This window comes from Gasterosteus aculeatus, chromosome 17 (genome assembly GCF_964276395.1).
Source record: "Gasterosteus aculeatus chromosome 17, fGasAcu3.hap1.1, whole genome shotgun sequence".
NCBI classification, from domain to species: Eukaryota; Metazoa; Chordata; class Actinopteri; order Perciformes; family Gasterosteidae; genus Gasterosteus; species Gasterosteus aculeatus.
In genome coordinates this window covers 19,293,300-19,319,434 of record NC_135705.1, presented here as the reverse complement: position 1 = coordinate 19,319,434, position 26,135 = coordinate 19,293,300, and the positions used below count along the sequence as shown (strand labels likewise).

At 47.3% G+C, this 26,135-nt stretch overlaps 2 protein-coding genes across 3 annotated transcripts; one reads left to right on the top strand and one right to left on the bottom strand.

The window, feature by feature from the left end:
* Positions 1-1,130: 1,130 nt before the first annotated feature.
* Positions 1,131-11,505, bottom strand: lhfpl4a (LHFPL tetraspan subfamily member 4a). Its single transcript, XM_040203311.2, has 5 exons — positions 10,537-11,505; positions 5,781-6,017; positions 4,357-4,373; positions 3,884-3,937; positions 1,131-3,062 (listed from the first exon to the last, which is right to left on the bottom strand). The coding sequence occupies exons 1-5, from the start codon at positions 10,940-10,942 to the stop codon at positions 3,009-3,011; spliced, it is 768 nt and encodes a 255-aa protein (XP_040059245.1). The 5' UTR covers positions 10,943-11,505; the 3' UTR covers positions 1,131-3,008.
* Positions 11,506-11,522: 17 nt separating this feature from the next.
* Positions 11,523-26,000, top strand: mtmr14 (myotubularin related protein 14). 2 transcript variants are annotated; one of them, XM_040203309.2, is made up of 20 exons: positions 11,523-11,717; positions 12,488-13,426; positions 13,888-14,036; positions 14,605-14,713; positions 15,762-15,837; positions 17,437-17,491; positions 18,000-18,122; positions 18,350-18,423; positions 18,544-18,614; positions 18,699-18,773; positions 18,973-19,039; positions 19,438-19,523; positions 19,658-19,734; positions 20,016-20,052; positions 20,493-20,563; positions 20,756-20,814; positions 20,888-21,020; positions 21,946-22,122; positions 22,398-22,604; positions 23,452-26,000. In XM_040203309.2, exons 2-20 carry the CDS (start codon positions 13,295-13,297, stop codon positions 23,630-23,632), a joined length of 1,959 nt encoding a protein of 652 aa, XP_040059243.1. In that variant the 5' UTR covers positions 11,523-11,717; positions 12,488-13,294; the 3' UTR covers positions 23,633-26,000. The 2 variants fall into 2 exon arrangements, with proteins under 2 accessions (XP_040059243.1, XP_040059244.1); XM_040203310.2 differs by lacking the exons at positions 11,523-11,717; positions 22,398-22,604 and having other exon boundaries at positions 12,608-13,426.
* The last annotated feature ends 135 nt before the right edge of the window (positions 26,001-26,135 follow it).

The following is a 26,135-nucleotide window of genomic DNA, read 5'->3' as shown; positions in this document are numbered from 1 at the left end:
CCCACCGCCCCCCTGCACACACCCCACTCAAGTCAGGCAACACACAAAGGGGAACTCGAGTTACATGAATGTTTGACAGGTTGATTAAAAAAAAAATAGCCCCCAAATTAACCAGCACCTTAAAATGAAAGAGAAACACAGGGCAATATGTATGATGTGTACTTGTATAGAAAGAAATGTGATCTAGACTCGTACGGAGGAAGCATAGGACACTGATTTACCGCATGACGTTTGTTTTTAGGCTCCGTCGTTCGTCTTTGGTTTTCCTCCAAACAGCTGACGCCGCGTTCTCTTTGTTTTGTAAAGATTGCTGTCAGTTGGTTTTATTTTTTACACAGATCATATTAGTAACTATTTAAATTGTTCCCTCCAAATGGTTCTAAGAAACGAGAGATGTAATGCATTTGATAATAAAATAATCATGATGGTAAAGTATTCTGATAAACTGCCAATTGAGATTTGTCATTTTGAGGGACTCGACTTAACCAAGTGTTTTGCACCTGTAGTTAAAAGTACAATCCGTCACCATGCGGAGAGGAACCTCGACCTCTACGGCCGTGATGCCTTACGATCTGGGCTCTGATAGAAAATAATCTGTCGAGCTGAATCTACAGATGTGCCCACGAAACCAGTAACCAGTTGGTTACTTGCATGTAACATTATGGCTAAATATGGGATCATGGTCGCTTTCCTTTAACTTCCCAAGTCTACATGCATTTAGAGCAGGTGGCACAGTAAACCCCTAATGTGTGTGAGTAGTGAAGGGCTGAACATCCGGATCTCCTACACATGGAAAACACTAACCCCCCCCAACATAAGCAGTAAATGCATTATTTTGATATGAGAACAGTAACGTTGTGTAGTTCAATCGCTGCAACGACGTCCGTTTCTACTTCTGCAATCACACCCAATCTTTACCCTTTCAGTAAGTATCCATCGATGTTTCAATACTCCCATCAATTTATAAAATACTCATCCAGTGAGGGCAATAATTCTGACATTGATTATACAGATGTTGTGTTCCTGCCTCTGCGTGTAACAAAAGGCGGTTTTCTCCCTTCAGTGCTGCTAAAGGACGAAGAACCCTTCACATTGTCTAACGGATAAAGGACATTGAAAAGGTGGATCAATAATAGTCAATCTATTCGTTTATTTGCTTTATAAAACACCGATAACGATAAGGTGGTGTATCACAGCGCTCCATGACCACAAAACATCACAACAGCAGAGCAGTGTAAACAACAACAAAGAAACACACTGAAAAGCTCATATTGGGATTTAAAGGTCAAATCACAAACTTCAGTTTATATTTATAGTGCACAACTGAATGAACAAATAAACATATTTGTGGGCAGATACGAAAAGAAAAGAAGGCGAGGACAGAGACGGAGTCCTCTGGGACGACTGGGGGACCAAACACACGTCTTAAAGGGCCAGCGCGCAACGTAGGAACCAGTACAATAACGTCTAATGCTGCTAAAGGCAGAAATAACTATTTTCCAGTGTTTCCCAGTCGAGGCCTTAAGCCCCTCACAAGGGTCACAAGCTGTATGCATTTATTTTACAGGTCCAATATTTGGATAATCAGTTTTAACCTCAAATGAAAGCTCAAAATGTTGAAAAGGGAAACATTTTTTGTGAAACTAAAATCCCACCTAAGACTTTACAGGAGTCTATTTTACCTCAGACGTTATTCGCTGGTGAAGAGAAGCGTCTAAAGAGACAGATGTGAAATCCAGCTGATAGAAGAGATGATACCGAAGCATCATAACTATCAGTGTGTCAGGCGCAGTCGGTTTAACTGTCGTCCTTATTGCTCAATAATCACTATTTCAATAAGTCAACTTAAAATATGTTTGCTCATCTGACAAAATGCCATGAGACCAATCGGCAGTTAGTTGGGAGACATCTGTGTAAACTTCACACCTGAGAAACTATTTTCACCCCTTGAAGCTTTATTTGCAGGCACATTTGTAACTTTAGGAGCCTGTTTTCAAGGGTAATGATGATGCTGAAGCTAATGTGAGTTAGCACATTTTTCCAAATGGACAGGAAGGTAAAATGTGTCTGAGATTCCATAAAACTGGTGAACTGCTCATTTCCTCGGTGCTGCTGGTTTGAGGTCAGTACTGCTTTCCATCGCGTGTTTGCCTTCATGTGTGTGTGAAGAGTGTGTAGAGACGATGAGTGTCTGCAGACATTTGATTCAGGTTGATCAGGATTTCAGTCACGAAAAGTTGTCTCGTTTGTGACGAGTCGCCCGGCGGGAAACTACAACGAGTTTCCACACTGAGTCTGAATCGAGAAAAAGGTGCATATAAAATCTACTCCGCTCGCTCGTTCTTCAGCCCTTCGGTTGTGCCTCCTGTGCGAGACGAAGATGAAGTGGAGGAGGACGGGTGGCTCACAGAGGTCAGAGGTCACAGTGCACACACACACACACACACACACCTTCTGTTCTACTATTCCACAGCTCACAGGGATTTTCATGTTCAGTGCTTTAACGTGAATGCTTTCACCCTCACAAGTTACATACGAGTCTCACACATAGAGAAGTGGAAAATTGTCCTGAAAAATACCTCAAAATGACACTGTGGCTGCACAAAATCATCTTCTATCAGAAGTAGCACCGACACACACACACACACACACACACACACACACACACACACACACACAGCATATAATGTTACAGTTTACAGCTGGAAAAAGCCATGAAAATAAAAATGTGCACAGAACGCACCCACTGCACAGCGACATTATTAATACCTTCATATCGCGCCGTGTGCTGACTGGTTTTATCCCAGAATGGGACACTTCTTCTCAGGATGCGTTCCTCTCTCCCCCCCCTCCCCCCCACACACACACACACCTCCCCCCCTGTTCTAATTCACAAGCTGCTGGAGTTCGGCCTTGAGGGTTTGGTCTGAAACGCTCCGTAGAGACGAGGAGCAGCGGGAGGAGCGGGCGGAGGAGCGGACGGGGGGAACTGGGGGGGGGTTTGGTTCTCAGTGGAACCGCTGGACTCCAAAGCCCGGCCCCCCACTGTCCCGGATTTCCATCTGAAGGAGAAGAACAGAGACGGCGTCAACATCTCAGCCGAGAGAAACCGACAAAGAAATGTGGCTGATTGTGAGAGGGAGGGGACACGGGGGGGGGGACACGTTGGACAGGGGGGACACAGGGACACGGCCGGGTCTCATTCATGCGCTGTGTGCTGTATACGCAGGTGGATGCTCATTCAATACACACTGCTGACGGGGTCACAACTACATCGATGATTGATGACACATTTATCTCCTTTTTCTGCCTTTGTGATTCAATTGTACTTATTCTGGCTACGGCCTCTTCAAGCTTCCACGTTTTCTGTCATTTTCCATAAATTACTGTTTCCAGTTGTATTCATATGTGTTTTTTAAGGTTATTATGCAATTAGTTTAACAATGTTTTACATGAAGCGCATTGAATTGACTTATATATATAAATAATTATTAAAAGGTTAAAGGGCTGAACTTGACTCCTCCCCCCTCAACCAGCCGCAAACTTTCAAAAATGACAGTTATTAAATGTGTGAGACTCCCAGCAGTTACTAGGAAGGTGTGTTTTTTGCCGGGTATCTTATCTGACTCTGAACAACGTCTCAAACAATTCTTCCTTTCTTTTCGTTCAGGCCATCTGATTGGTCAGATTATTTGAGTTTTGCATGAACTAGATTGGGAGCATCCGCTGTATTTTGCATATTTAACATCGCTGGCCGTGCTGCTGTTTGCTGATTAGTGATGATTCTGTATGAAGACACGGGACAGGACAACAAGAGGACAGATGCAAGCGCAGGCAAAGGCGACGCGCTGCACATCTGGATCAACATGTCGTATCGACGTACGGGAAAACGGGTCGGTCTCACCGCGGCCATTCGTAGAGAGGCGCCGAGATGGAGCTGAAGGGAGGAAGGAGTCGTAACATTAGATCGCCGCGTGTTTCTGATCTTCGGTAACGTCTGTACAGTCAGTGGAGATGGAATTTATCATTTAGTAACACTGTCGACCTCGGGAGCTGCTCTGTGTGATGAGATGAGAATAATCTCAATATTATCCCAATCTCAAAATCACGGGACGATGAACCGGAGGCAATGACGCCGCCTATTAACTTTTACTCAAAAGTGGAAGGAAATGGTGCAATATAATACATTTTTTTATGATAAAGCATCACACAGTAAACGTTTCTTACTTGCAACATTTTGCATACACTTGAAACACTGATATCAATTCTTAATATTATTATTATGTGGCTAAAGCCAGGAAATAATGACGCCACACACAAAGCACACCAACAACAACAACAACAACGTGAACTTACCCTTGAAACATCAACATCTGTAAACAAATACAAAAAGAGTGGGATTAATATTTGACCTTTAGCTGAATTTAAATCGACTACAAAGGCTGCTGTGCTCACGGCTTTTCTCCACCAAAGACTTTTCCATTTACAAACCCAGATGCCCAAAGGTGGAGAAAGACTAAAAAAGATCACATGATCAGCAGTCAACCCATCCATGGTCTGTAGAAAAGGGGAAACAACAACGACTGGGCTGTGGAGTGACTGTCCATGTATTTGTGCTGCCTCAACATTTTCTCTCATAACACCACAGATAACTTACACAGAATGGAATGAGAAGGTGAGACAGGCAAACACATTAAAGAGCAAGCAGCAGAAACCACAGCATCATCTAACCAGTAACCATAGTAACTAACTCCATACATCCAGAGGAAGTGAGTGAGTTTGTCTCTCATCACGATGATGAGTAACATCTCCTGTAAGACCCCAGCTATAAATATCATCATGCAGGATACATTGGATTTAAACTTCACATAAAAGCAACGACAGACTTAAAACAAACCAGTAAATGGCATCAACGGATTTTCTTTCGGTAAAGGGAGCAGTGAAAATTATCCTAATTAGCTTGTTTTCTTAAGAAATCTCAAGTTGTGTCTGGACGGATCAAAAAGTGGGTCCAAAAAACTTTGAGCAGCATTTTGGTGAAATACGATCATGCATGTATCCAAATATAAATAAGGACACAACAACTAAAACAATATTTCGTTGTGTATCTTGCAAAGTAACAGTTTTGTACATATGAGGATGTTACATTAAGCACTGTTACATTAAGCACTGTTATATTAAGCACTGTTACATTAATCATTGTTATATTAAGCACTGTTATATTAAGCACTGTTACATTAAGCACTGTTATATTAGGCACCGTTACATTAGGCATTGTTACATTAGGCACCGTTACATTAGGCACCGTTACATTAGGCACCGTTACATTAAGCACCGTTACATTAAACACCGTTACATTAGGCACCGATACATTAGGCACCGCTACTTTAGGCACCGTTACATTAGGCACCGTTACATTAAGCACCGTTACATTAAACACCGTTACATTAGGCACTGATACATTAGGCACTGCTACATTAGGCACTGCTACTTTAGGCACTGTTACATTAAGCACTGTTACATTAGGCACTGTTACATTAAACACCGTTACATTAGGCACTGATACATTAGGCACTGCTACTTTAGGCACTGTTACATTAAGCACTGTTACATTAGGCACTGTTACATTAAGCACTGTTACATTAAGCACTGTTACATTAGGCACTGTTACATTAAGCACTGTTACATTAGGCACTGTTACATTAGGCATTGTTTTCTCACCACCAAACACACTTACTTGGCGTTTCTTTCCAGTGCACTTTGACAAAGATTTCACTCACCCTTGTCATGAGCCCTCAGCTCCTCCTGCAGGAAGCCGCTCTGCCGGTTGCCGAGCACGAAGGCCAGGAAGGAGAGGATCAGGGCGTCCAAGATGCCGATGACGGCCAGGATGTAGGCCCAGCGCACCGAGCAGCTGCCCAGGACGTACCGCCCCGTGTCCTCCCCACACATGTCCCGGATCACCTCCGAGTCCCAGCCGTTTGGAAAGACCACGCAGCCGATCACCAGACACACGGCTGGAGCGCAGAGGAGGAAGTACGGAGGAGCGAGGAGACAAAGGACAGAGTGGTGAAGAGAAAGATGAATTTTTGAAGTGACAGTGGCAGGATGGGCGCCGCGGTCCCACACGGAGCGGTGTAATGGGATTTGGTTCGAGTCAGGCCGTGTGTGCAATGACATGCAGGGCGAGTGATGCCGTTGTGTACCATCGAAAAGCAGCAGGGAGAGAAAATCAATACGGGAGGTTGAGGTGTAACAGCAAACGGTGACGTGAAGTCAGCGAGATGAAAGTGAGAGAAAAGACGAGAAGCAGAGGAGAGAACACAGAATATTATTCTTCTATTCCCCCTCCAACCGCGCATCCATTCATAAGTACAGTTTGAACCACAGCCTCAGTATAACAAGTGCACAGAGTTGTCGTGATGGTTTGTAGACTTGCGTTTAATGTTGTTTTGTTTGCAAATTGCAACCAATGAACAAAAGCATTCATATTTTATGTCCCCCAACTTCTTCTACGTACTCAGATTGAAGGTTGTACGTTTTATGAAAGAAGCAGATATTTTCTAATGCAGCACAAATTGTTTCTTAATGTTGCCTTTGGTATTTAGTTGATTCCTTCTGATGCTTTTTTTCCTCTTCACAAACTGCATTCCAAATGTGTGTATTATACGCTTCCACATTACATCAGGTGGCCTTTGCTTGACATTTTATTATCCCATTTTCTCTGGAAGGACTGTGTGTGTGTGTGTGTGTGTGTGTGTGTGTGTGTGTGTGTGTGTGTGTGCAGTCTGCACTGATGTGTAGGGCTCCAGCAGTGACCAGGCTGGCACACAGATCCCATATTAACTCCACCGAGCAGCACAGAATGGAGCCCAGCCGACGTCCAGGCCCACAGTCTCTGAGGGAGCTGCAGGACTATCGCACATAACACACTGTGGAACATACTAAATATAACAAGGATTCATAGTGTACAAACAAGTCAGAAGGAGACATTTCAGAGCACAAATCCAGTGTGTACGTGAATGAATGCACCTCCTATACGAGATGACGACTGGAGAAGGAGGAAAAAAAGCATTGCTGAACATAGAACATTGCAGACATGTTTGAGTTCTGCCAATTTCCCAGTTATTGTAAGCTGAAAATTGACTTATTTATCACTGAACTTCCCAGCAGATCCTGCTTTGCTGTATTGTGCTCTATTTCTGTCTAATGAGAGAAGGATTAAGGTGGTTTGTCGTAAAAGAAAATTGTGATTAATAAATAATCCAAAGCGACTTGCAATAGGTGCGTTACACAAAGAGGGTCCAGACACTGAACAACAAGAATCAAGAACGTTTCATTTCTTCACATGTGTAGATTTAGATACCATTTCAAAATGTAGCACATTTATATGCAATGAAATGTTCTTCTTTATTCCACTTTAGTTGCTGTTTAGCGTTTCAAAAAACAACATCCCCTTCATTATATGCTGTGTGTGTGTGTGTGATTTACACGTCTGTCTGCTCAATTAGTGCGACATACCGTATAGTACACCGCTCTGTTAAATCCATCACTGCACGAGTGTGAATAGGGAAGGAGGACAGAGGGGAAACCAGGAGCAGGAGGAGCATGCGTGAGGGGGGAGTGAGTAAGGAGTCTAGATGAACCACAGGGGGGGGGGAGGAGGAGAAGGAGATGAGGATAAGAAGGTACAGGCACATGAAGGCTGCGAGGGAAGCAGAGCGACGTTGCCGTGGCAACTGGTTGGACCAATGAAAAAGGAGGGATGGTGGTGTGTGTGTGTGTGTGGGGGGGGGCTGGAGGGGATGACTGCGGGTGAGCCGGACAGCCAGTGTGTTTCTCTCAGTTTGTCACGCGGACGAGAGGAGTCACGTGATCGCGAGAGGCTCCGAGGAGACGGCCACACACAGCAGACAGCATCAGCTCCCCTGCTGAAACATTCACACAGTCACAAAGAAACCGGCCTCATCTTCCATCTGGTGGAGCAGCGTTCCTTCTTAGCGTCGATATTCTACGTCCTTCTCCCCGTGTTGGTAGACTGACCTCCAATGCATTTCAAACCCCTTTTTCCACTTCTCCAAACCCCACTGCTTTATTTTCTTACTGCACATTTTAAAGGTCAAATATTTATGTATTTTTGGGATCTATTAGCGAAAATGGATTATGATAAGTGTGAACTAGGAATAGTGTGTTTGTGAGCTGAGCCCTTTATATCGACACAGCAGGTCGAGGCCACGATGTAGCGCTGCCATGATTCTACGGGAGCCCAGAGCGGACAAACCAAACACTGGAACGGTGCCTGAAGGTTTCCTGAAGGTCACCGACATACTTGTGAAACTGTGGTGGCTTTTTATTATTATTGCATTTCTGTATTTTACTACTATATATTGCACTGCACTTTTATTCTATTTTTTCTCATTTTAGCGTGTTATTGTTTTTTGTGACCTTTGTTGGTGTTTCAATGAACGATCCTCATTTAGTTCTAATGCTTTTAATGGTTTTATGTATATTGTCTTTACAAATAAACTTGCCTTGAATTGCATTGAAATATATTAATTTATGATCTGTAGATGTAATTATGGCCTTTCGGTTATTAAAGAGAATAGATACATTTACATCCATAGGTTTATTTACGGTATACATATCTATGTGTGTCTATTGGTTAATTTGTGTTACTGTTTTACTGTCTATAGGTTCATTTACGGTCAATGGGTTTATTATGTTAACCAGCTGAGACCAGTGATGCGGAACACGCGTGTGTTCAAAGAAGCCTCTTAGGTGCCTTCATGTGTTGTCACGGTGGTGCGTCATGCAGACGACATCAGTGTTACCTGGTTGTTTTATAACACGGTTGCAACATAAATGAGTTTTGCCAACAGCTCGCCGCCGTGATCGTTGGTTCATGTGTCACTATTTAAATATGGGAATAAAGGAATTGTGGAAGGGAATAAACTCCTTTCGTCAAGGATGGTCGAGTGGTTCCTATGCTAAAAGACATGGAATGCTCCTCAGCATTAGAGAATTCTAACAGCTCTTACCACTCACACTACTTCTGGACCTTTTAACCCGGTTAGGAACCTTCCTGAGCAAAAAGGACTATTCAAATCCAGCCGCAGTGCTCACATGCAAATCATGTGATGAAAATATCTCACATTTGCGTATGAGACAAGTGGCTTGTCTCCGTGGAAATAGAGAGCTGATCCAAGCAGGAAGCGCTTAAACGTCACTCTGATGACCAGAACTTGTCTAAACCGCGCTAACTCGCAATCACCCATTGAGCCCCTATGGGGCCTTTAATCTACAGATCACTGAGTCCACAGCTGAGTTTGTGTGGCATTTAGAAATCGTCCCAAACAAGACACGGTTTGCCCGCCGTTGAGGGGGAAAAGGGGCAAGACAGGGAAAAATCGCTTTTGAATCATCTGAGCGTGAACGGAGGCTTTCTGGAACATTGCAGCCTCGCGTTCAGCCGTTAAGATGGCGTTTCCCTTCGCTACGTTCACTAGGACGGTTGTTTTTGCGTTTTCGAGTGCGTCTCTGTTCATTTTGACGCAATATGACACAATACGATAACAACATGTATATTATATTCTTACTGCCATCCGTCATCAGAAGCTACGCTCTGGACTTCAGGACCCGTTGCTTCTGCACTTTACAACGGAACTGCTGGCTCATAACGGTGTATCACGTTGCCAAAAGGTTGAGGAGGGATGACAATCATCTGGAAGTTCCTCTGGAATATCCATGAACTACTGCGATGCCTTGTGTTCCAAACCGGAAACAACACCAACAAGTTCACGTTGAAGCCACTACGAATAACGGTGGGAGATCCTGTGAAGTACTGAAGATGAAGACTTTAACACCTCCTGTTTCTAAAAGGAAAGAAAAAGGTGTAGAGATGCACGACCAAGTGACATTCCCCGCGAACGCGCTGGCCGCGGTTTACTCATTTCTGCAGCTTTGACTTCATCATGCTAAAATAAAGTCCCGTTAGGTTCAAAAAAGTAGGAAGGAGACACCAACACCATGTTTTATCACTCCGCTTTTCTAAATACATGAATGTTCTTCTCTGAGATACGACCTAAAAATAAGCTTGAGGAGGTCGAGGATTCCTAAAGGTCCTTCCATCCACGCAGGCTCCTGCTGCCCGCGCTAATCCATCAGAGCCTCCACCCAGATAATGTCAGCCCTTCTGGACCAATGCCCAATCCCCCTCCGCCCCGACGCGACTGCGCGGCCCGTCACTGAGAACGCCGGACTTGTGGGTCAGAGGAGGAAAACTCAACTAAAAGGCCTCATCTTCACGATGGAAACCATCTCCCGGGGTTTGCCGGAGACACTTTGAACCGATGCAATGGGTTTTTAACGCTCAATGCCTCTGCATGAGTACACGCAGGTAACGGCTACTACACCTGTCTGTCACAACTGAGTGTATATATGCGTGTGGAGCAACACATCATCTCGTCCCCCCCGGATACGAGTACAGTCTTCACGTGGAGCTGCTTCCGGCTTCATAACAGATGAATCCTGCCTTACCGCACAGCAGCTGCATCCAGGCGCACGTCTTGTAGACGGCGGCGGTGTTGCAGAAGAAGAAGAGGGCAAAGCAGCCGATGCAGCCGACAACGAGGACCATGGACATCAGCACGAACACGGAGGCCGTCTTGAAGGCTCTGGACGGGATGGAGGCGAACTCGGAGAAGCTGCCCTGGCACGTGAGCTCCCGCTCGGAGTTGCCGGTGCCCACGCAGTAGTGGAACAAGCCGAAGTGGCCGGCTCGCGGGGTGCTGGCGCTGTCCCCGATCCAGTAGGGCTGGTTGAAGACCACCACGTTGATGATGGCCAAGCAGATGGTGAAGATGGCCCAAAGGACCCCGATGGCCCTGGAGTTGCGCGTGTAGGTGTCATTGTAGGTTTTGGAGGCTTCCTGCGAAGGCAGCATTTTTTTTTTCTCCCCCACAACCCCCCTCCCTCACCCCCCACGCACAGCAGCCCCAACCGCTCCCCCAATCACACCTTTCTCCCCCTCTACCTGGGGGAAGGAATGCAGTTATCTTTAGACAAAAAGAAAGGAAGAAGACCTCCACCACAAACCCAAGTGCAAATGGTCCAGTGCCCCCCAGTCGCTCAACTAGATCGTGCCTCCCCCTCCCCCTCCTCCCCCCACCGACGATCAGTCAATCAAGTCGGAGGCGACGCGTGACTGAAGCTCACACATCGGCCCAGCGGCGACGTCTCCGGCCGGCTGCGCTGCGCCCTCCGGCCGCCGGACCGACGAGCCCGAAGCATCCGGGGGAGACGCGCCGTGACGCGGCTTCACGTCCCACATGTTCCGCGCCGAATGGACGAATGGACGAAAAGCTCCGAGGACTCGAAACCGAACCTCGTGACTGTGGTTGTGGAGACTGTCTCTCTCTCTCTCTCGTCCCTCTCTCTCCCTTCCTGTCTCACTCTCTCTCTCCCTCCCTGTCTGTCTCTCTCTCTCCCTCCCTGTCTGTCTCTCTCTCTCTCACGTGTCCTCCAGCTTCTCTACGTGCGCGCAGCCGAGGAACGACCGGCGCGCACTCATTTTAAATATTGGAGAAATACGAAAGACACCCTATTTATTGCACAGTACGACTGTTAAATATTTATATTTCCCTTTTTGTGACAAGGGGGAGGAAGTAGGTGGTCTTTCGTTCTTGGCTGTATTTCGGTTGCACGTTGGAACGTAAACGGTAATCAATGTAATGTGTGATTATGGTGTAATTAATGCATGTTTTCAGTTTCAGCAGCGTTTGGTGCCCATCACCGATTCTCTTATCAATATAACACCAACACTGGATAATCTCGTGTATAATTAGTGTCACTCTCCGATGCGTGATGAGCGACTAACGTTAACTCACAACGGGACATCAGATCGGTGCATAGACTCACATACTTTCCCATATCCGATCTAGAATATGAGGTTTTCAGCTATTGGAAAAAAAAAGCCGCTGCACCATAACTGGATGTCCCACAAACACATCGAGAACTTTGCCTCTTCGTCCAAAGGATGGAAAGTGTTATGGTTCACATCCCATCGCGTCCCAGAGCGCCTTAAGTCACTTATCTAGTGAGTTTCTATGGATAGAATTTCTCTGGTGTCCAGCAGCACGTGTCTTGGTCCTTTAACAAACAAGGACTGCCTTTTTTCTCGTATAATATATATAAAATTAAGTTAGTGCATTTATTACTTCTAGACTATACTGCAATATTTATTATCGTGCTCTTATAAGTCTCTTAAACCTAAGAATTGTTTTTTGTTTTAGTTTGTGTACACAATTTTGTATTTGTTTTTTCTAATGCTCTTGAATTGTAATATAAAAAAAAAACATATTGTCCAATATTCAAATTGAACTTTATTCTTTCATTTTCACTTTACTTTGGGAAAAAACGGTGGGTTGCTGAGGGAATTAGGGTGTTTTCTCTTGTGTCTCGTCACATCGTGTTTGTTTTTAACCGGCAGGTTTGAAGGACCACCTCACGGTGTGTGTCTGTGTGGGAGAAGCAGCTGCGGACACGGATCCGAGTAAACAGTCGCTCCGACTTCACCGGATCAACAACACGCGTCATTTAAAGGGGAGGCGGCCGCGTCACGTGACCGGGTCCGCTTCCTGTTTACCGCCCGATGCGCCCTCATACCGGAGCGCACACATTGCGACACCGCTGTCTGCTGCCGGGGGGGCTTTTCGTCCACAACAACAGGAGCTGCGTCGCGGAGCCGCTGCCCCGCGAGTGACTTGTGTACAACGTTTAGCCCGCTTATCGCCGTGGTCACCAGGGAGACATGGAGACGTGACACCGAGGAAACGCGCTCAGGGCCGGGAAAGATCCCCTAGAGATCCCGACTCCGGGTTCAGTTACAGGTTCGCCCGATGTCACAAACGAAAACTAAACTGTGGTAACGTGGCGGAGGATATAATATATACTAATAATCTCAAATGACGCTACCGGGGGCTTTGACTTAGTGGAAACCTCCCGTTAGCCGAGCTAGCCTCTTAGCTAGCGGCGCTAGCCCCGCTAGCGGCGGCGGCAGCAGCAGCCGGGCAGCGCGGGCTGGCTCGCGGGTTGTGTTCGGGCAGCGGAGCCGCACGCCGGTGCCCTGAATCCAGAAAGAGTCCCCGGCTCCGGCCCCCTCAAGCGGGCCGTCAGGCAGAAGCTGGCCGGGAGGGGATGGCCTGGTCGGTCCTCCCGTTCCACAGGACACGGCTCTGCGGTGTTTGAAGGCGGTCGAGTGCGGCTGGAGGCTTCAACCGCGGCTCGCGGTGCAACGATGGCCGCGTCTCTCGCCTCGGCCGGCGGCCACGCGGCCCCCGGGCTGTCGATCAGAAAGAGCGAGGAAATAGCGGATTTGATAGATTTGTTCTCCAAGATGCAGTACAGAGCAAAGGAAGCCACTCCTCGGGTAAGTTTTTTTTGGGGGGTCAGTCGGCTGCCTGACAGCCGTTCATCGTCTCTTTGGATGATCCGAGCTGTGTTACGCAATCAAGGCAATTAAAGTGATCTTGGAAATATTCCCCCCGAAATATATTGTAGGTTGTAATTTTTTTTTTTTACCTGTTAACAACTTTAAAGACGCACAGCTCTTCGGCATTCTCATGGTGCACTAAGATGCACGTAATATTCATAAATGTTTTTATGCAACTCGTGGACATTATGTGCGTGATGCTGCTGTTCACTGATATGACAGCCTGTCGTGTTGTTATGAGAAAGCCACCATGCTGCCTGTGGAAAGGGGGCACTGGTTTTGAGTTTGCATGTCATTTATTTTTGTGGATTTACCCTTCTTGCAAATCCCTCCTCGTTTGACCATATGATCGAACACTGCCCACGTTTGTCATCTTCTCCCATTCTTGCTTTCGTAAGGTGGAGGCGATCGAGAAGCGCTGCCTGGAGTTGTTCGCCAGAGACTACAAGTACAGCATCATCGACAACTCCAACGGAGAAGTGTGTGGCCATTACCCCCGGCAGATCGTCTTCCTGGAGTACCAATGCACGGATGTGGAGAAAGACAGGTACCCCCCTGTCCCCCTCAGTCCAACCATCGCTCTCCGATTCAAAGTTCAGTCCACTCGGTTACCCATTGTTTGTTTGCGTCCCTCCTCCAATCACGCACAACTTACTGGGGGACAGGGAGCAAAGGTTACCCTACATCTACCAGCCGCTGTGATCACGTCAGAGCGACGGGGGTGTGAGGGGGGGCGGGTTAGTCACATGTCACATTGTAGCCGGATGTGGGAAAAACGGTGCCGCTCAGCTGGTGGATTTGTGTTGAACTTTGCCCGGCGACGTCCAGCCGCTTGCCAGATGTTGGCGAGGATGCATTTTCAGTTTTCCCGCTTGAAAGACGGTTGAAGAAGACTGTTTAGTGGTTTTGATGTTGCTCAGATGGTCCACTGGTCAGAGGGTCTCCGCAAAGACCACAAGGGAGTGCTAATGTGGACGCGTTGTTCCCACAAAAATGCCTGATGATTATCTCTGACGGCCGTGCGTGTCAGCAGCTCGCCGCCTGTCCAGATTCATGGGTGGATTCTGAGGACTAACTGGTGGTTCTTCCGTCTTCTCACGGGCTCTGTGTTGCAGGTTTGAGAGCACCGTGCAGATCGGTAAGCTGCAGGACCTGGTGAACCGGAGTAAGCTGGCGCGCTGCAGAGGGAGGTTCGTCTGTCCGGTCATCCTCTACAACGGCAAGGTACCGCTGCTGCTCAACCACAAAGGAGTCCGCCCAATTTACTGTCCCTCGGGATCCGTTCCATGAGTATTATCAGATTACCGTTCCGTCCAGAGAATGTTGTGGCTCCGTTTTCCTTTTGGGTGTCCCCCAACGTCCCCAATGTCCCCAATGTCCAGGAACAAATTAGCCCTCAACTATTACAGGACATTTTTTTATAATTGATCAGTTTACGGCAGTTTCAAAGGGGAAAAAAGACCAAATTCTCTGAACACACAATTTATGGACGTCATCTTGGACATTTTATTGACCAAACTATTTATCGATTAATCCAGACGATCGTCTACGGGTGAACAACAACAACGGAAATCTGTGTTCGCAGCGCTGCTGGTTTCAGTGAACTGGTGTGGCGGCGTTTTGTGGTGGAGCCGTGTTGTGTGTTGTTGTATCCAGCACGCAGTCTTTGCACAGCGCTCACACTGTGTGTTTATTGGTAATGTCCAAATTCAACACATGTGTGTGTGTGTTCTTAGAATTCGACCTTCATTGTGATCACAACTACAGGCCTATAAGTTGTAGTTCCTGCTCCAGTAGGTTTCCATAACTATACACAAGGACACGCACACACACACACACACACACACACACACACAGGCACAACAACAGGCCGCATTGGCAACCAAACGGGAAACACAAACCGGTTCCGGTCGGTCAACCTGAGGAATGTCACATGCACCAATCAGAGCAGCGACTCACAAATCAAGTTGCGTTTGAGGCACAGAGGTTGAAGGGATGCGTTCAGGAACGAGTGGCCTGTGGCGTTCAAACGTCAATCGGCCTCTTTTCATCTGGAATCAGTTCTAGTGAAACGGTCAGATTGTTGTCGTTGTTGTCGTTTACTCCTCCTGACGTGGGCGTGTTTTAGATGGAGACCATCAACGCAATGTGAAACCGCTATGATATCAGCCTTGGAACCAGAACGTAGAAGAACCTCCTTTCTTATTCCGGCTGGTCTGTTCTGGGCAAAGAGGCGACGGTCTGATCCCCTGTTGTTGCTCCCACATCGCAGCACATCTGCCGGTCGTCCACTCTGGCGGGATGGGGGGAGCTGTACGGACGCACGGGCTACAACTACATCTTCTCAGGTACACAAACGCACACACACACACCAGCTTTAGTCTTCTAAAACTAAATGACACGAAAATGACCCAATTCAATGAGTAAAAATCTGTGATTATGTGCCAAGTCTTTGAGTTTCCAAAACTTTTACGAGAATGGATCCAACACAATGCGACGACCTTCGAGTAGAACTGGAGTGAAAAGCGTATCTGCACGATGAACGTGGCTCAAGCGACTCGTCACACTGGCGCTTTGGCCGTTTTTTTTCTGCTGCCAACGTTCGCTTTCCCCTCGTCCCGCTCACCTCAACAAAGTCTTGCCAGCGACGTCTTCTCTCGTCCCGAGACGTAGACGTTTACGGTTGACTCGGTACGGAAGTCTCGGGTCTCGTGAGGAGTTAAATTTGGCCTGAACAGGGGAAGTTCACGCCGACCTATTTTTTTCCGTAGGCGATCGCACTTCCTCATTTTTCGCTCTCGTAGCCTCATTCACAAGTACAACAAGTATGAAGACGTGCGTCTCGCCGGCACGTACGGTAATATCCTGAAACAAACTCTGGCGTTCAGAAATGTAAAGCGCTGCGGCTGGAGGGAAGTACGCAACACTAGTCTGTTTGTTCGGACGGATATTCACGTTGTCTTACCAGTTGGCGAGGAGGACAGTGGCCGTCTCGTGTGTACGGACCGCAAAGCCCTCTGAGACAAATGAGTGATTTTAGGCTATACAGAATGGATTGGAGCCTGAAATCAATAGCTCGAGTGTGACCGCGCAGCCTCTAAAGCAGCCGGAGAATCAGTAAATTGACAATAGTTTTCCAGTGTTGTTTGCAGACAACGTGAGCCCATTCGTTATTAATTCATCTACTCAATCAATTTGGTAATGTTTTGATCTAGTTAACATTTAAAAAAAAAAACAGCAAAAATGTCAATGGAATGAACTGTTGGCTTCGATCGCTTGTTTGTCGTCACAGATCGACCAATAGAACCAAAGTACAGAAATTTTAGCTTTTCTGCTGGCAGAGCGGGAACATGTCTCCTTTCATTTGTTTCAAAGGGATCATATTTATGGTTGCACCTGTCGAATGTCATTCTTTTTGGGAAAATTGCATACAAAACTAGTGTTGTGATTTTTAGTACGGTTTTGACTAATTTTTGGGCCCTCATATATAATATTATATATATATATATATATAAAAAATTGCTGTGATTTTTGGTTTCTTATTTTTTGGCGTATTTGTCATCTTAAATGTTTCATCATCAAACACATTTCTCGTTAGACAAAGAAAACCCGTTTGTGCTCAAACACACCTTTGTGGCTGAACCATCTATCAGGCTTATGGGCCAATTACTCTTTTACACAGGGCCAGCAAGGTTTGGATACTTATATTATTTTAATAAAAACTGCATTTTGTATTTACTCGGGTTATTTTTGTCTAATATAAAAATTAGTTTGAGGATTTGAAACATTTTAAGAGCGACAAACGCGCAAAAAAATAAGGACCCAAAAAGAGGGAAAAAATAGCAGCACTACTAGTGGTACTAGTGTGTTTTTGACGCGGTACTTTGGTCGGTTTGAGTCTCGCAGGGAGCGGAGACGCTCATCTTCGGTCCTTGTGCTGTTTCCAGGGGGCAGCGATGACACGGAGCCGGAGGAGGTTCTGGAGGACGACAGTGCAGTCAGGTGATCAAACGTTTTTTTATGTGTATTTAACATACAAACATTTACACACCGATCAAAGTTCTATTTTACCAAACGTCACCTGACTCTCAGACTCTCCGAAGGCCACTGAAGCTCCGCCATGAAAGTCACATCCCAGCAGAGGTCACATCTGTGTCCTTGTCATTTCTTTGTTTGTCTTTGGAAAGGTGCTCGGCGCCGGACGGCCTCCTCTGACGGCGACCCGAAGCGGTTAAATCACTACCCGCGGCGCCGCGCGACATTAACATGTCAATGCTCATTCGCCGGCATTCGGATTACACGAAACCTCATTTATTAGCGTTTGGCAGCCAAGCCGGTGCTTTCTGCCGACGGCCCAGTGGGCGTTTCTGTTTGGAAAAACCCACAACGTCACTAATGTAGTTGAGTAGCGAACGCGTGCGAGTCACACGGGAGCTTCTAAACCGGGAGACACCGCTTGGACCGTTGTACCTCATTCAACTGTACCGCTCCGCCTCTCTCGCCCTCTCAGGAACGGGGACTCGCAGCTCTTTGACAAGGTCCGAGGCCTCGACATCAAGCTGCTGCGTTACCTCTCGGTCCGCTACATCTGCGACCTGATGGTGGAGAACAAGAAGGTTAAGTTTGGCCTAAAGTAAGGAGCAGAACAGACCAGTTCATCCACATCCCGAGTGCTATCTGCCGCCCCGCTGTGGAGGCCTCAGTGGTCACCGTGCTGTAGCTTAAAGTTGATACAAGGAACTTCTACCTGGTCGTGAACCAGTCTAATCCTGATCTTCAGCAGTAAATAAGTTTTTCTTGACTCTGGGCATGTTGTGTATTATAACACTCACCCAATGTACCTCACCTGTCTCTCTGCAGCGTGACATCGTCTGAGAAGGCCGACAAGGTCCAACGCTATGCAGACTTCACCTTGCTCTCTGTGCCTTACCCAGGTGAGCTCCCAATGTGAAGCAGCTGGCCCCCATGTGTAGACTCGTGCTGGCGCTGAAACGGCAGCTAAATGTTCATTCACTCATTTCATTCAGAAACCAGAAACTGTTCTTCCTCCTCAGGGTGTGAGTTTTTTAAGGACTACAAAGACCGAGACTATACAGCGGAAGGTCTGGTGTTCAACTGGAATCAGGTAGAGCGTCTGTCCGTCCGTCCCGTCCTTTAACGGCCGCTCGGCTCTGTCCCCATGTGACGACGAGTGTGTCTCCTCCTCCAGGACTTTGTGGACGCTCCTTTGACAATCCCCACGTGCTTTACGCCAAACCTGAACATCGACTGGACTCGATACCAGGTACCGACACCCCCCCCTCCCCCCACTGTCTGTCTGTCTGTCTGTCTGTCTCTGTCTCTATGTCTCTAACTATTGTGGTGTCAGCGCCATCTGTTGCCCAACCAGCGAAGGGCTTCAGATGAGCACACGCAGAATACTTCTGGTGTGATGAGAACCTTTTCACGCTGCCTAACGTGTGTGTGTGTGTGTGTGTGTTCAGTCGTGGGACCTGGTGGAGCAGACCCAGAACTACCTGAAGCTGCTGCTCCACATCATCAACCGTGATGGTAGGTTGCGTCTGTGAGGATCGTGGTACATTTGTGAACATCACTGAACCCGGAGTTGCTCCCTGGGCACAATGTGCTTAGCGTCAAAATACATCATACATGCACTTGTATTCATATGTCGTTGTAATAAAGTCCAAGTTACTTTTTTTTAAAAGTCAATTTTAAACGAGACCTTTAGATAAACTATTTGGATGAAATCTTTAATTTGGTTGCTGACGTCGGGGGCGGCGGCACAGACATTGTACTACACTTGCTGTCAAAACCAACCTTTGTGACGCCCCCCCCCAATATTCTTGGCGAGGAAACGCTACCAAAGGTTCCCGCTGTCGGTGGTTTGACCCGCATTGGCCTTCCGAGTGTCTTCCTGCCCCCCACGGTGATGTTGTGTGTCCTTCTAGACGAGAGCGGCCTCCTGGTGCACTGCATATCCGGCTGGGACAGGACGCCTCTCTTCGTGTCCCTGCTGCGTCTCTCCCTGTGGGCAGTAAGTCCCGGCTTCCTCTTCTCCTCCCCTCGAGACGCCGCGTGCCGTGAAACTGTGCCGCTGGGCCGCTTTGTAAACGGAATAAGAAACGTCCCGCGGCGCTCACTCGCTCTCCTCCTGCGTTTGTTTCTCAGGACGGCGCCGTGCACGCCAGCCTGGAGCCGGCCGAGATCCTGTACCTGACCATCGCTTACGACTGGTTCCTCTTTGGGTAAGAAACCGACAAACCGCACGCGCGCGGCGCGAATACTTCAGAGTGCGTCTCTGGTTTAAGTTCTACAGGAACAGGATCCCTGGAGGGGTCTTTGAATTAGACGCCCGCTTTGCCATAATTCCAAAATCCCCTTTTTCTATCTCAGCCCTAGTTACATCTGTTTGATTATCATGTCTCTAAAACTCGCTGCTCAAATGAGAATGTGAGATTCTGTAGAGTTTTTCACGTGAAAGAATGTGAGCGAGACGAACTTTATTCTTTTTTTTTTCTCTTTCCAGTCACATGCTGCCAGATCGACTCTCCAAAGGGGAGGAGGTAAGTTTCATGTTTTTGTTGAAGCTTCGGGCGTGTCCGTCGGACGGGCTTTTGGCGGACGACCCAGTTGCTTCGCCATCAGGGCGACTCGACCTCCTCGCTCCACAGACGCCATTATTATTCATTTTCTCGCGGGCAAAAGAGAAAGACGAGAACGGGATCCCAGTTCCATGGTCGACATGGAAAAGCATCCCGGTCATACTTTTTATAGGCAGAATCCTGTGAAAAACAAAGCTGTAGTTAGTAATATAATTAAGAAGGAATTCCAATCAGTGCCTGCTTAGAGGGAATAATGGTCGTCTGTGGTAAAACATCAACATTACTCTCTTATGATGATCCGTCCCAAGTATCAAAAGGAGAGGACTTCTTCATGGAGTCCAGTCAGCCAGCTGTGCTACATCTGTTTCACCTCTGGTCCAACATGTTCTCTACTCCCACAGATTTTCTTTTTTTGCTTCAATTTTTTGAAGCACATCGTCTCAGAGAAGTTCTCAGCTGTTAGGAAACCGAGGTGTGTTCCGCCGTTTACCTCCGTTCTCGTGTTGTATGCACTAAACATTTCTGCTCTGATATCTGAGTATCTTAAAGCTTTATTTATCATAAAGCTGCAGTGTAGTCTGTTGCTAAAAGTTGACAATAACACCCGAAAATACGTCTGAATACGCAGCAAACATGACATCATTTTTTTTTTTTTACCTGTCAGGAGGAAGAACTCCCACGTCAAAGACGGTGATTTCACTGTGGAAGACCTCTGCCAGCTAAGTGAGTTCCCGCTGCGTCCGCGCCGCGCGCAGGCGACTTCTCGCCCGCAACCATAACGCGTCTGTGCTTTCAGAGCCGAGGGATCGCGGCAGCGTGACCAGCCTGAGCAGCGACTTCTCCCTCATCGCCGAGGAGACGGGCGCCGCCTCCAGCCTCACCAACGACGCCGCGGACCTGTTCTCCAGCCTCCCCCAGGCCTCCAGCTGGTCAGCGTCTCTCTCACACACACACCGAAAGCCTCACAGAATTCTTAGAAATCTTTTTAATTTAGTTAACAATAAAGTTAACAGATGCACCTTATTATTTTTGAAGGCTGCGTCTCGGGGTAAACGGTAGTTTACAAAAAAAATCAGCCATGATGTCACGTTCTTTTCTTCTAGGCAAGGCAATTATATTTGTATACCACTTTTCATACACAAGACAGACTCAAAGTGCTTCACATTATAACATTTCATACAATAAAGTGAAATAAAATGCAGGAATTAAAAGACAATTAAAAACAGCAAATAAAATTATAAATTAATCTTATTTAAATTGTTTAAATTAAAAGCAGAGGTTAAAAGTGCAATGTAGGTCAAATTTAGCAGAAGGCGAAGCTGAACATAAAGTTTTCAGTCTTGTTTTAAACGTGGGCAGAGTTTAAGTCTTAAATCTTCAGGAAGTTTATTCCAGCTGTTTGTTGCGTAGTAACTAAATGATGCTTTCCCATGAGTTGTATTTACTCTGGGAATCACTAACAGATTGGTGTCAGAAGATCTAATTGATCTTGAAGGCTTATGTACTGGAAGCATATCAGTGATGTACTTTGGCCCTAAACCATGTAGTGATTTATATGTGAGCAGTAGGATTTTGAAATGAATTCTCTGACATACTGGAAACCAATGTAAAGATTTAAGAATTGGTGTAATGTGCTCGTATTTTTTGGTCTTTGTTAGAACTCTAGCAGCAGCGTTCTGAACAAGCTGGAGCTTTGCGACGCAGAATATTCAAATATTTGCGATTGATTTTCACACACACAATAGTACTCAATCCTCCAGAGTAAGAAAAACACTTGAATAATGATTATTGCTTGATGTAACAAAAGTAAAATATACCACTTAATTCTCCCTTCTCCCCCCCCCTCTCCTTCAGGAGGAAAGGCCCCGCCTCCTCTCCTCAGATGGTGGTGTGCAACAAACCGCACCCTCTGGACGAGCACCTCTTCCATCCCCTGAGCGAGGCCAGGTCCTCCAGCTCCTCCTCCTCCAACCAGTCGGAACACGCCGCCACGCGCACCGGCAGCAGCCCGCTGGCCGTCCCCGGCAGGAGGTCAGTCACTTCGTTTTTACGCCCTCGGCCGGAGACCGCAGCTCCGCCTAGAGGGCCGGCGTTGGCGGAAATACAATGACGCCGTGATTCTCACTGCGGTCGGGACAGTAGGAGGTCGGGCGATCATGTTTCATTTGAGGCTTCCCCGTGCAGCTCGCCGTCGGCGGGTTAGAGAGGCTCCAGCGCTGTGGTGCAGGTCCAGATGTGCTGCTCTCAGAGCTAATTGAAGGGCAGGTCAGCGAGTGGCCAACTCCCTCTCCCTCCGTCTCCCTCAGGTTAGCGGCAGATTACACCCGGTCCGGGTCCTCCCTCTCTACGGAGTACGGGAGCTGGCAGATAGTTTCGGGTTGCGGCAGCATCCACGACCACGGCAACTTCCCTCCGCCTCTGGCCTCGGCCTCCTCCGCTTCCTCTGCCGTGGCTGCCGCCTACGACTCCCCGCTGCCCTTCAGCTTTCAGGACGAGGGACCCAGCGGCCGGATGTGAGTAGCACTGTTCCACCCCGCTGGAGCCTTGAGGTTCGACCGGTTCATCCCAAGCCTCGGCCAACCAGGTTTCCCGAGCGAACCCTGTGCATGTTTTCTGTTGTTCCTACTGAGGAAAAGCAGCTCGCCCCGATTGCTCAATGTCAGTGAAGTACTGCGACGGGATGATCAGGATCAGCATACATGCTGCATGTGTAGAGCCGTGCATCAGTATTCACTTTTTCCATCGTTGTACGGTTACTGGAATTCATTCAGACTTGGATAGTACAGTATAGAAGGTGACACAAACAATTATGAGAGCAAAGAAGTGAACATCTGTTGGATGCATAAGTAGGGGTGGGGTGGGGGGGGGGGGGGGCTTCTCACTGTGCATGATAAAGAATAAATGGAATCCTTCCCGAACGTCCAATTGCCTTCGTGTTGTGAGTGAGCTACCACACCCAAGACGCTACAGCACTTTCACCAAAACGTCATCTGCTTCACTGAACCATAAAAGAGAGGAACTCTCTGCCCCCCCTCACTGAACCGGGCCATTATTTGCACCAGGTTCTGCCCCCCCCCTCACCTCCCACTGTCACTCTTTAATGTCTGCTTGATCTCAGTAATATCCGCTAAGCTTCTTCATTTGGAGGGAACTGGGAGGAAAGGAAGCCGAGTGCTGATGACGATGATGAAGAGCTCTGTGGTTAATCCAGACGCGCCTTGCGGCGTTGATCCAAGCGGCTTCTGTCGCTCTGTTCTTGTGAAATCTTGCCAGGCTTCGTCTGAGTCACGTTTAAATGGGATTTCCCTCCCTAACCTTTTTCTTCCTGTCTAATCCCGCCCCCACTCGTCTCCTCCGCAGGTGTCCCTTCCCCTCCGAGCGCCAGGCCCGCCTAGAGGCGGTGCGGGAAGTCTTCCTGGCGGCCTACAGCTCCACCGTGGGCCTCAAGTCCTCGGCGCCCAGCCCCTCGGGGGCCATCTCCGGCCTGCTGGAGCAGTTTGCCCGCGGGGTCGGCCTGCGGGGAACAAACGCCATCGTCTGAACCCTCCGAATGTGACATCAGACCCTCCTTCCGCTTCCATCCATCCGCAGTCGACGCGACGCGCCTGGACTCAAAAGTGCCAAACATCTCTGCTCAGTTCAGGGGTGACGCATTCATTTCTGTTCCTTTTTGATATTGGTTTTTCAGACCTTCTGTTTTTATTTTTCCCATGCTGCTCCACCTTTTCTCTTGTTTTCTCCTTTTCATTTTCCATGTTCGTCAGTCAAATTCAGGGAGAGAAATGTTTTTTCAGCCACAGTATCAAAAAGGGATATGAAAGATGTAACTGTGTGAGAACATGGAGCCTCTCTGCTCCTCAGAGGCCCTGCAGAGACCAGGTACACTTATGCTTCATTACTGGTTCAAATGGTGGTTTTGTGTACCAATGGTGGGTTTTAAAAATGAGGTAAACACTGCACCTACTGTTTCCTGACAGAACTATCACCGTTCGATTAAGAGCGTCCGTTTCACAGCTTTGGGGTCCAGACTCAAAGGACGAGGACGGGCTTTTAAAAGTCTGTCCTCATGCGATGCCCACAGTCCATGCGGTAGTTGTCCCTCCATCCACGTGAAGGGATCCCATCACATGTTCGGCTACTCGACCTACAGCACCTCCTCGTTCCCTAGTTTTGTGATATCAGGCTTCAGCGGTTTGTCTTAATCGGACTCGTCAAGGTCCCTGGCCGGTTCCCCGTTGGTGTGACAGACTTGGTTTGGCTGTGGCAGGAGCCTGTATGGAAAGCGGGATTCCAGATGGCGCGTCGGGAAGATCCGATCCGTTAACCCGATCGCTCCCGTCTGCAGGGGCTCTTCCCGATGGCCTAACCGGAAGTGAAGCGATGAACGTACCCGGGCGTCCGTCTTTCGCTCCACGCCATTAATAACGTCTCCATGTCCTCTACTTGAGTCCGTATCAGGCCGTCTCTTCTTGGTAGCACAAGAGGCACCGAGCTTCCTGGTAGCAGATGTGTGAAGCGACGCCCAGCTGTTACCGCGGTTTGTTCAAAAAAAAACGTGACATTTCTATCTGAGCTGCTTTAGCGTAGATTCACATTTGAGTAATTTTCTTAAGAGAATCCTGTTGTGAGATTTTTATCTGGAACTTGCTTGTCAGTGTTGCCAAACCGGTGATGATGGCTGCTGTACCTCAGGACCTTTTGTCGTGCCTTTTTTTATCTTCAGTAACACTGGGGCAGATCTTTCTCTGGTCGGGTGTATTTGCATTTCTTAAATGGTTGTAACAGTTTGGGTTGCATGAGCAGCGTTGGCCTTTCAGTGAAGCTTTTGCAATAACGTAAAGCTGTCGAGTCTTACAGGCCGCAAAGGTTAATGAGAGCTTTTTTTTTTTCATTTCTGCCTTTTAAAAAGAAGAATATCTTAAGGAACGATTGTAGTGGGACCTTTAGGGACGACATGTGTTCACCGGGAAGATTGACACGTACGTCCCTGAAGCTGTGGTTCCATTCGCATATTTACATTTTGCGGTGTTGCAAAAGAAAAGTAGTGTGGAAACGGCTAAATTTGATCAAACTTCCTTAATCGTGGTTTTGCCGCACAAAACAAAATTTACTCCGAGCGCAATTCAAACATGCTCCATTTGAAGCCAATTCCCCGTAGAGTCAAACCGCTCCGAACCAGCTCAACTTGTGTTGAGTGTTTATGCTAAGCTAGGCTAACAACTTCCCACCTCCGCCTCTGTATTGAACGCTCGGCCGGCGTGTTCTTTCTGTTCTGGTGCATTCTGAACCAAATTCTGTTTTCTGTACCAAAAACATCTGCTGTGTTTTAGAGGCGTCATCTCTGTATTGTTGATGCGTCAAGGACATCTTGGCTCTCATGGCCTCGTGTGTCTGTCGTCGGCATAAATGGGTTTTATTTAAACATCCCACACAAGCAATCTGCCTGATTTTCAGTCTCAGCTTCACCGGCTTTTATACTTTCTTTGGAACATATTTTGCCCAGGACGTCTAATTCAGTTGGTTTCATATGATTTGTTTTATTTTGGCGTCACGTCTCCTGTCCGCCGGCACCAGACGGCTGTGGTAACGTTGTCATTTTCACATTGCTGAAAAATGGCATTATAAGAAAAGAGAACCCTTCTCTGGAGGTAAATACTTTTACACTCGCCGGTTTTGCGTGACATCCTCCCACGTTTATCTCCAATTCATTTTAATTGTTTTAATCTCTTTTGAAAATGCTGCATTGCACTGATCTGTGTGAAAAGTCCTTTTTGTAATGTTGAGGCATTTTTAAGTAATTTTTTTTTTTTTGTCATTAATTGCTCTGAATTGTTTGCAGGCGACGCGCGACAAATGGAAAGTGAACCGAGCGGCAGGTGTCAATTGTGAATAAACGACAATTTAAAGAAGCTTTCGTGCCTTGCTTGTTTCTTCCTTCCTCGATGACGTCGCTTCCGATTGATTCCTTATCGTGGTGAGAGATTCGGCCCTTAGCGCCTAAGCTGACACCAAAGGGGCTTTGTTAACACCTCGACATGCGCTTT